The sequence below is a fragment of the Egretta garzetta genome, unplaced genomic scaffold, assembly GCF_000687185.1.
Source record: "Egretta garzetta isolate BGI_Z169 unplaced genomic scaffold, ASM68718v1 scaffold352, whole genome shotgun sequence".
In the NCBI taxonomy this organism is placed as follows: domain Eukaryota; kingdom Metazoa; phylum Chordata; class Aves; order Pelecaniformes; family Ardeidae; genus Egretta; species Egretta garzetta.
Genome location: NW_009258768.1, coordinates 456,833 through 467,829, shown reverse-complemented (window position 1 = coordinate 467,829; position 10,997 = coordinate 456,833). Strand labels below are relative to the sequence as shown.

General features: G+C 40.4%; 1 protein-coding gene across 1 annotated transcript in view; it reads right to left on the bottom strand.

Moving 5' to 3' along the window:
* The window catches only part of BICD1 (BICD cargo adaptor 1), a 90,561-nt gene extending 80,251 nt beyond the window's left edge, over positions 1-10,310 (bottom strand). Inside the window, exons 1-2 of the mRNA XM_009649358.1 lie at positions 10,239-10,310; positions 6,913-7,125 (exon numbers count right to left, since the gene is read on the bottom strand). Of these exons, the coding sequence (XP_009647653.1) occupies positions 6,913-7,125; positions 10,239-10,310 (285 nt within the window). The remainder of the gene's footprint in view (positions 1-6,912; positions 7,126-10,238) is intronic.
* Between the last annotated feature and the right edge of the window lie 687 nt (positions 10,311-10,997).

Sequence of the window (10,997 nt, the reverse complement as noted above, 5' to 3'; positions counted from 1 at the left end):
AGACAACTATGAGGGAAAGCAAGTTAATAACACTGAAGAGAGTTCACTGCACTCTAGGAGAGCTTTGTCACTATGGCCAGGCTGCTAAAAGGTGCTTCGCACAGGACATGGTTCACAGCAGTGATTCCTTTCTCGGACTTATTGTTTCCACCTTTCTTCAACACAGAGTTGGAGAAAGTTACCTCACTTGGTAACCTGGAGCTACTGCCCTCCAAGACCTCAGTAGTCAAACCACTAGCCACGGACGTGGGAGATCATGCTCTCTCTGAAGGATGGAGACAGCCTTTGCTGAGGGCTCTCACCTCACAGAGGAGACACTTGGGTTCTGGTCTCTGCCCCAATTAATATTTAAGTATTTCTTATTAAATATTAATTGAAATAGGGACTAGAACTAGATCCATATTCCCAGCTGAGTGCCTTAGCCTTTAGGCCGCAGTCATTCTTAGGAGCTTGCTCACTCTCACTGACCCACAAAATACTAACTATGCCCCAACAAAGTGGAAAAGCTTCATCTGAAGGAATGAAGAGCCTGCCAACTGACTGCTAGGGCACTTTCTTCAGAGGGAGAATTGGATTCATAATCCCTCAGGCAGAGAAGAAACTGGAGCCCAGAACTTTGCCGCAATTACCATCACAGAAAAAGAGAGTGGAAGGACATCACTAGGTGATGAGGTCAGCTAGGGAAACATCTGCTTGGAGGATTCCAGTAGCACCTACAGCAGTGCTCAATATCCAGCAACAGTGTAGTAATAGACCTCAGTCCAAGTCAGAGGTGATCCTGAATGTGTCTGGAAACAGACCATTAGATGGGCGAAGATTTTACAGGTGAAAACTTAGGCACCTAATGACTGCAGGAGCCTCCAGGAATATATGGCAATTGGATGTGCTAAGGATCTCAGCTTCAGACCTAACTACATCCTACATTAAATAGGAAGTGTTGTGTACCCAAATCCCATTACAGTCTAACTAGAGCAACAAAACAAGAACCTGAAATTGGTATTAGCTAGACAAATGCTCACATTTAAAGTTTTTAGGTTTTTCTCTCATTTTTGACAGTTCAGAATAAAGCCTAATTCTTCAGACAGAGAAAGTGTAATTTCTAGATAGGAAATAGACGGTCAGGAATTTTTCTAAGGCATATTTAGTATAAAAATACTAATTCTTAATTTTTTTTTTATAAAAGTCAATTTGAACACAACACCCGTAAATTTTTTCCATTTCTCATGTATTTTCAGAATGCAGATCTGGCCACTTAGCATGATTTTACATTTCTGAAATGGCCATAGCTAACAGTAAAACTTACAATTATTCACCCAGCACCAGGTGCTCATGCTTTGCGTCTTATATAGGTTCCCCTCAAAAAAAGTCCAAGCTATCACACCCATATGCTTCCTAATTAGCATGAAGCACAAGATCTTTCTGCAGCTGAAGTGAATAGAAGTTTAGCTATTGATTTCAAGGACAGCGGGGCCACAGAATTTCATCCTAGTTTTTTGGGTTTTTTTTTTCCCACCTAGTTTCAGCACATAATGCCTCACTAATTCATATTTTTCTCCCACCCAGCTTTCCAGTGCCCTCATCCCTACTTTTGCCCTCTGGAAGCCCAGGTGTGGGCTGTTGCCATGACCCATTAACATTGCCATCACATAAACCTCCCTGTTCATCTGTTATCTCCTGGACTGCAGGTACCCAGGTGCTGATTTCTTTCTGCAAGCCTAGCAGCTGCTGCAGTAACAGTTAGTAGCACAGACTATGAGTTTTAACCCTGTGCTTCCTGACTTTCTCACGTTATTTCTCCTTCTTTTCCTTACTGCTGTAAATTTTTTCCATTTCTCATGTATTTTCAGAATGCAGATCTGGCCACTTAGCATGATTTTACATTTCTGAAATGGCCATAGCTAACAGTAAAACTTACAATTATTCACCCAGCACCAGGTGCTCATGCTTTGCGTCTTATATAGGTTCCCCTCAAAAAAAGTCCAAGCTATCACACCCATATGCTTCCTAATTAGCATGAAGCACAAGATCTTTCTGCAGCTGAAGTGAATAGAAGTTTAGCTATTGATTTCAAGGACAGCGGGGCCACAGAATTTCATCCTAGTTTTTTGGGTTTTTTTTTTCCCACCTAGTTTCAGCACATAATGCCTCACTAATTCATATTTTTCTCCCACCCAGCTTTCCAGTGCCCTCATCCCTACTTTTGCCCTCTGGAAGCCCAGGTGTGGGCTGTTGCCATGACCCATTAACATTGCCATCACATGAACTTCCCTGTTCATCTGTTATCTCCTGGACTGCAGGTACCCAGGTGCTGATTTCTTTCTGCAAGCCTAGCAGCTGCTGCAGTAACAGTTAGTAGCACAGACTATGAGTTTTAACCCTGTGCTTCCTGACTTTCTCACGTTATTCCTCCTTCTTTTCACTAGTCTTGTTGGGAAGAAAGAGCTGCCAATGTCTTTCAGGCACAAAAGCATTCATCTGCCCACCTCACACAACTCCTAATCCTAGTCAAAACTCAAACCATACGAACATCTTTCATCTCCATTTGCTACAGCTTCATGGTTTTTCCCCTCATTTGCCACCTCTTTCAAGTCAGACGCCAAGCTCCAAGGCATTCAGCCTCCTCATGAGGGAGGAGTATGACCTCATCACAAGAACTTCCTGCTCCAGCTTCTGAGCTGGATCATTTCTGCTTGCATAACCACCTCTGTCAGTTATCAACTTCTTAGAGTAGTGACTTCATCTTCTTTATCCATCTATAAAGTGCCTATGGTTACTGTAAGGAAAGATTTTTTTCAACAGCACAAATAGAAGAACCAGTCACTCATCTCCTGACTATAAGCAAACAGTGTTTTTAAATAGGAAAAAACAAACACTGGAGAAACAAAAACTATAAAAGTCTACATTTTTAAAAAACGCTTATTCAATATTTATAATAAAGTCAGGCAGTTAGAAAAGGTTAAATGAGCTAATAACCATACCGATCTCTCCACACAGAGAGGCCACCTACCATAAACTGTGCAACTCATAACACACACAAAATCTGGTCTCTGCTAAAAAAATCATCTCTCTGGCCTCACTTCTAAAATCAGTGTATCTTATGGTTCAGACTAAAGCAGTTTTAAGAAACTCCAAATAATGTTCTGTGTCCCCTGTCTGAGGTCTTGCTAGGGGAAAAGAATGAAAAGGGCTACCTGCTTTCCAAAATGTGCATTTTACTTAGTTAGATGACAGTTAATAATCTTCCCGTCCAAAACTCTAGGGATTTTTATTACACCAAAAATAATGCTGCTGGTGTTTTACTCTTTTGATCATTTTAACATGAATCTAGAGTCATCTGTGTACAGAGATCCCTGGTTTATCCTTCATCATTGGAGTGAAACAAATGCTCAAGTTCTTCAAAAATATGTCTTTTTCTAGTGATGAGCATTGAAATCAGTTTCTTTGCTTTCCCAGACTGACATGCATAATCTCCGGAGACCTGAGCCTGATATATTCCCTTTTATAGCAAGAGGGATCCAGGTCAAGCTGCCCTGCAGACAAGAGCTGTAACTATGTGGCAGATACTTGCAAAAAGGCATGAATTTTTAAACTCCGGGGCTCCGGAATTCCCAAGATTCCTAAAAGCCATCAGCATTCATGCGAGTGTACTGTGATGGTTCAGAAAATGCTCATACACATTCATATGACTATGGATTTCTGTGCAAATTCAGAAAGAAGAACCTATTCGCGAGGGAACTCCCACAACAGACTAGAGAATGGAGGAGTACCGACTGTGTTATTTAGGGGTGCGCTACCAAGAACCCGGGTCACTTTTTGGAAACCTAGCAATCAGTCTTCAGCATCATAAGGGACTGAGTGCACAGATGAAGTACCATCAATTTCTGTCGTCTATGCAAAAATGCTATTTCCAGAACCACGAAGCAGTTTTTCAAACTTTTTATATTAAGTCTGAAGGTAAAAGGAGTGGTTATTTTTTGTTTTAGTTTGTAAGATATCTTAGTAAGGTTTAAAAAAATAACTCTGAAGCATATTCTCTTGGGTGGGTGATGCAGGGAGAGGAATAGACAGGATGCAGCCAAGGAACTTACTTATTCTAGAATCTCTCTTTACATCACTCAGTACAGCTGCTCACGTAAAGACCATCCTTTCTTCTTCCATTTTTTTTTCTCTAACTGGATTTTCAAATATACTGGTTAAAGAGACAAATTACTTCCTCATTGTAGCCATCTACCTGTGGCAGGTTTTAATGACTGTCTTTATTCCAAAATGTACCAGACATTTAATAAAAAAACAGGGGGGGTTTTGCCTTAGCAGTTGTCAAGATTTTGAGTAAGCTAAGTCTGCCTTTTCCTACCAGCAGTATCCAGAACCAGGCAGACAAAGTTCATGAACACTTAGAGTAGAAGGGCATCTCAGCCTTAGGATTTATACATTTGGATCAAGGTATGCTGAGCTGGGTATAAGGGTTGAGACTCCTTTGAGCACTAGGTGAAATACCAGTGTAATTCAGTGTGACAAGGTCCCTAAGAGCCTGAGGCAGGTGTCAATCACCCTCTATCTCGTATGATATTCAAGTAATTAATTATAATAGTGTCTGGTGTAAGCTTGGCAACGAACTGACTGCACTCATTCCATTTACGTTTAAAAACATTGATTGCAGTTCCACGATATAAAAATTCGACATGGTCAAGGACTTTATACTCAGGGTCCAACATCATCTTAATAATAACAAACAGTTTATCAGCCTTAGTTTTATTCAAGTAAATTATTTTCTTGCACTTTAATTAACTCCTAGGGCTTATTTCTATTTAGCATTAGAACAGGCAATGATTGCAGCTGGTCTCGCACTAGGGGTTACTATTATCTCTAAAGAAACAAGGACAATCAATATTCTAGGGAGGACAGGTACTAAAACTGCCTCCTGAATAAGTTACAGATCAATAATCAAGATAGAAAATGGAAACGAGATTTCCATTTGAAGGAATCCCAAGGAGACCCCAGAGGAAGGAATCGAGTACAAAGACGAACGTGTATCCTCTAGCTTGGTTGTTCATCTATGATTGAACCCCAGGTCATTAGGATTCTGGTCGCCTGCCACCTTTATCCAATCGGTTAGGTAGGTGTGTCAGCAGCAGTTGTCTACTACCAGAGAAGCTTTTAGGATACTATTTTAGGCTGAGTAGATGTAAATTTGATTTTTTCTCTTTTTTGTTTTCTTTTTTTTTTTTCTTCTTAATTACCACAACAGCAATTACAATCACATATTTTATTTGGATCTCGTGAATCAATAACATATATTTACTTCTTAATAAAACCTGACTTGTATTATGGGCAAGTCCAGTGCAACCATTAAATAAGAATGTTCAATGGGAGTAAAGGACCCAGCCCCAGGGAGACCCTGTCCCAAGGGGTTTCTGTAGGTTAAGAGGATGCCATTCTACACAGCTACACAAAAAATAATCATCTTTGTTATGTTTGTTAAATTCACATGAAAGAAGCATTTTCCAGAATCACCTAGGAAAGATCCCTTCCAGCAGCTGGACAGCGGAGAGAGCCCCTCACTCCAAGCATTCCTGGGGAATGCAGGAAGGATGTGTGTTGCTCCCAAGGGCTGCCTCCCCTCCAAGTAGTTGGTCTGCTTAGAAAACTGAATCAGTACAAGTTTGTAAGAGAAACAGTAAGACTGCTATGAACGAGGTATGAATGTGTGTGTGAAAGCACTAGAAGAAACAGCAGAAGGATAAAAGAAACATGTGCATGGAAGGCACCTTGATGAACAGGCCATCAAGATCACAGTGGACTCAGTGTAACTTCTCAGACACCCAGACTGCAAAACCAGCCTACACCCAGGGAAGGAGACTAGAGAGCAAGGAACAGACAAGCGGTGCTGCACGGTGATTGACAGGAGCGGGACAAGCCAAAGAGGCAAAAGATTTCGATAAATATCAACTCCTCCTTATGGGCACAAAAGGCACGTCCAAAATCAGAACATAGTCACAAATCTACGAGGAACCCAGGACAGGCGATGAGGAGTTGATATTCCATATCCCTTGTTCTCTACTTCACCACAATTAGCGCTGGCCAGAGCAGTGGGGCACACACAGCTTAGGGAGCATTTGAGAACGTCAGCAAGAGCCAGTTTGCTCATAAAGCTGAAGGGAACAGTCACCTTCCTCTCATGTACGGTCTTGTGTTGAGCTTTGCTAAATGGGCTGTGCAAACTAACCATCAATATGAATAAATTAGCAAAATTAGACCAGTTCTTCACTAACTGGGATATGGAAGCAATACTAAGCAAAAAAACTTCTGTCTAAACTTCCAGATATCAAGGAAAAAAGTCAAATTATTAAACATTACTAATTTGTCCATTAAAATTAATCAATAACTACTGTGTCCCATGTGGCCAATAACTACATTTGGCTTCCTTACTGTTGCCTATTTACTAAACATGATCATGCATTTTAATTTTGCTCTACAGGAGAAGAAATCTGGTGAAAGCTTTAGCAACTCCTAGCCAATCCAGAATACCTCAGAAATTATGTGAATGTTGAAAAAGAGAGGAATTGCATGAATATCAGAAGCATGCAGAAAATGTATTTATGTAAAATTCACTTGTATGTAGGTGTTATAAAATACAATGCAAAATACTAAGAGCACTTGGGAAATTACAGCTTCCTGAATTGCGATTTATTATGTTTGGGGGTGTGTGTGTGCTGTTGTTGTTTAAAAATTAAAAAAAAAAAAAAAAGTTTTTTCCTTTCCAAATCACAGCCCTTTCATGCCAGGTGATTTCTGGGATGATCACAGACTGGTAGGCGAGCATTGTTACTTCTTGTAGTATTTTCATGGCTCAGAGCCATGCCATCCATCCAAGAAAATTCAGCCCCTTGCTCTCTGCACACCCCCATTTACCTCTTTCAAGTCTTGGACGATAGCAGTGAGTCTCTCATTCTCTGCCTGAACGTTGGTGATCACTGCCCTGCTCTGCTTCAGCTCGTTCTGCATCTCCAAAATCTTCCCGAGGTAATAAGCTTCTTTTGATGCGGACTCCTGGAGGAGAGTCTCTTCACGCGTTTCACCATCTTCAGCCACTTTGCGGTGAATCGAGAAGGACTGTCCAAATGCCTGCAAAAGGAAAACAGTGCACAGTATTAAACTACTGAAGCCCTAGAAAAATTATCAACAATAACGAGCAGCTGCATAGCCAGCGGGGATGAAAGAGATCTGCGAGTCCCAAACTCCGACCTAATACTGCCTTAGCAGCTTCCTAGCAGCTGAGGGCCACCATCTCATTTAACTGAAATTAAGCATCTTGAAGCTGTTCTCATTTGCAGCATGGATTTATGGCCCCTATCCAGGCGCCCTCCACTGAGATCAAGATGGTGCCCTGCTAACTAGCCATTAATTGGTGCCAGCGTTTAACTCTCCTGCACGAGGCCGGCCGATAATTCGTCAATTCCTTTCTATTCTAGTTCTGCAAAATAAATGTGTGGGGGTTTTTGCTTTAAAGAGCATAAATAGCTGACAAGTCTTTCCAAATTGCTTTCCATTTTCAACACTCTTTTATTATAGGAGCTGACTTCATGGTAGGGAAAAAAGCTTCCCATAACTTTACAGAAAGATAAATGAGCTGAGTATCAAGCAGTGGCCATCTACACCGCCGGTAAGCTAAACACGGAGTTCGACAGCCCCTTCATTTCATCTGCACGCCGTGCTTTCTGCTTCTGCTGAAAAGAAACAATATTTAAGTATTCAAGAAGTTTCTAAACATATAGGTAATTTTGAGGCATTCTCTTCCTCTTCTTGTTGCTGGCTTAGAGTGATCAGTTTAAATAAGGCAGTATTTCTCAGCAACAATTTCTGATGTTATTTTGGACAGCTCTGAAGCAACCTGGAAGAAAGCACAAACCGCGATAGTAGAAGTGATGGGGATACCATTTAGCTATGAGAGACAGAGGGGGAAAAACCTGTAATAACATAACAACATGAAAAATAATGTAATAACACAAAATAATATAAAAATAAAAATAGTCATAAAATAATATATAAAGTAAAATAAAAGCAAAACCTGTTTAGTTTGTATTACCTTTAAAATCAGACATTTGGTTGAAAATTACATGCCCTAATTCTGGAAAAAGCCAAAAGGCAGCTGCTAATATTAAGAATATTTAGTGTAACATAGGCAAAAGCTCTTTCATAAATCTTAATTCAAAGAGATTGTGTTTGAAAGACCATGGGGTTTAATTTTTTTCCCCAATATAGGAGAGAAAGATAGAAGTCATGGTAATATATGTTCTTTCAGTGGAAAATTCTCCCCAAAAGCCTAATTTCTATATAGGCCTATGAAACCGCAAAGCAGAGTATACCTTTGTACCCACTGTAAGCAGTGGCCTCCTTTGCCTTCCCATCGATAAGAACTACTCGCCAAATAAAATCCATTGTTTTACTGCCACTATTTATAGCCTTTCAGAACATGTTCTAAGTTTTACTGGCACTAGAACTGAAGCAGCCCCTTAGAAACTTCAAAGCAAAACCCCGTTCAGAAACTTTTCAGCTTTTAAGTCTACTTCACTTAGAGAATCCTGTAAACTCAGCATTAAAGGATTCTAAAAATATTCAATAATGTATTAACCCAGCTGTCTTCTCAAAAGACTGCAAGTTACTGAAATAGCAAGCATCAGCAACTTGCCAAACAGGATTTTCCAAATAACAAGAAATTCAATTTAATGAAACTGTTAAGCACTGATTCAGTCACTATATCTGTGAATCTAAGATGACTGTTTCAGGAACACTGCTAATAAATTATATCTTACTCTACATACTTAATATTCAGTGTGTCACTGTTCCTAATTTGAGACTGAGCAAAAAACCACCAGTCTAATAAAGACCCCACAAGACAAACGTAAAAGCCACCACGTATGCAGGGGAAAAAAATCAAAACACAGCAGAACAGTAGGCAGGACTGACAGGGCTGGAGAATCTCATGAACAAATGGGAGCTGGAGCCCTCTCTACCAGGGAACTCTAGGTAAAGCACTGCAGGTAAATACCAGCACACAGTGATGATGGCCTTCCAGGTGCACACTCTATTTTCTTCAAATGTACTTTGAAGGTGCATTTTAGAATGTGTGATATTTGAGAATGGCCATGCATACAGATTTGGGGGGGGGGTTTCATAGCATAACAGAAAATTACTGTGTACTTAACATTTCCATGTACCTACAACTACAGAAAATGTCAGAAAAAATAATTTAGACTTTTTTTCTATGAAATCAAATTTGAGCATTACTGTATATTATTCAATTTCTTTCTTAAACTGCTATCATTATGTTAAAAATCAGGGGAAGGAAAGAAAAGAAGCACAGTTCTTTTTCCATATCAATGGAAATTATGCAGATCCATGCAACAAGGAGAGGAACACAAGACGTCTTTTAATTAAAAAGCAAGCAAAACCTCCCACTTCTGTATTTCATCATCTATACAGAATACCAAAAAGTTTAAACTTTCCAGGCATACCAGCTTAAGGCCTCCCATGAGACTGTTCACTTTTAAATTAAGCCAAACATTATCAGCTGGTAACCAGATATTCATTCTACTTTGATTTTATATTTTAGTAATTTGCCAAATACATTTACTTATTTATAAAACCTTATAACCTTGCTATGACATAGATATTTCAATTAACTGTGCACATTTATTTCACTGAAGCCATCCCTGCAGTGAAAAACTTTACAGGTCAACTAACTTTATAACAGGCACAAACATCTTCCAACAACCACCGGTGTCCAGGCCTGGATGTGACCCTACGCCTCACACCACCACTTTGCACGAACACCAGTGCTCAGCCAGCAGCACAAATGGGCTGGAGCAGCCCACTTCAGCCTTTACGATTACCTCCTGAACATGTTGGACAGGAAGGAGTCAGGAGCTGGGAAATCCACATCGGTAAGGGCCAGTAATGGATGAGGTACAAACTGCAGGAGTATTAGGCACAAACACAGGCATTCATATGCGTGAGCTGGATGCAGCTGGTGTTGGCATCAGGTATGGAAGGAAGAATCAGCAGAGGAAGGTCAAAACATGAGAAAGGGGCAACCTGGACTGCATGCTAAAGAAAGTTCACTTGTGTTTGCGTCAAGTGTCAGATATAAACTGGTTTGCTGAACATATCTTATGGTATTGTATATGGGAAAATACCAGCCTGCTACGGAAGCCTGACTGGGGAAATAAATAGCTTACCTTTGATACCTCATTGAGGGAGAGGAAGAAGTACCACGCAAACCAAGAGCAGATGTTCCCTGTGCTCACCATTGAAGAAGATATCAATATTTTGGTCAGATATTTATAGTGAAGGTATATAGTTTGGCTCCTGGAGAGATGCTGTTCCTGCCTAAAAGTACTTTGTCACATATATTAGTACCACACCAGCTTCTCCCTAAATCAAATCTCAGGTGATGCTAGGATGGCAAAAGCAGGGCCAGGCTCTTCCATGCTTTCCCATCTTTTCAACAGGATGGGGACAAGTACATCAACATAGGCAACGGAGTTCTCTGAGTGAACTTTGAAGAAGTAACTATAGAAGCAAAGATCCATGGTTGTAACAGTGGGAATGGTGCCCAACTGGTGTTGTTTCTATGACAGTATTTTGGATTGGTGCTGTACTGTATCTTGCAGACATATTAGTTAATTACCGCAGTTCTTTTCAGTATGGTACTGCCTTGCTTGGTGTGACTACTCATTAAAACCACTTAGAGATCACTACTGGTCCCTTGGTGGCTCTTACTTTCAGCAATCACATTTGCAGAGCTTTTATGACAAAGCACATCATGTTCCAAACTCAAAATAGGGCTCAGAGGGGGCCGTATAGCCCTTTATAGCTTCTATTCCCTTGAGAAACCCCCTTCCCATGTAGGCACTATAGCTGAAGTCAGCTACAAAGACTGTCCCAACAGACACCAGTCTGAATTTCACCTTATACTAGTCCCATCACTTCTCTCA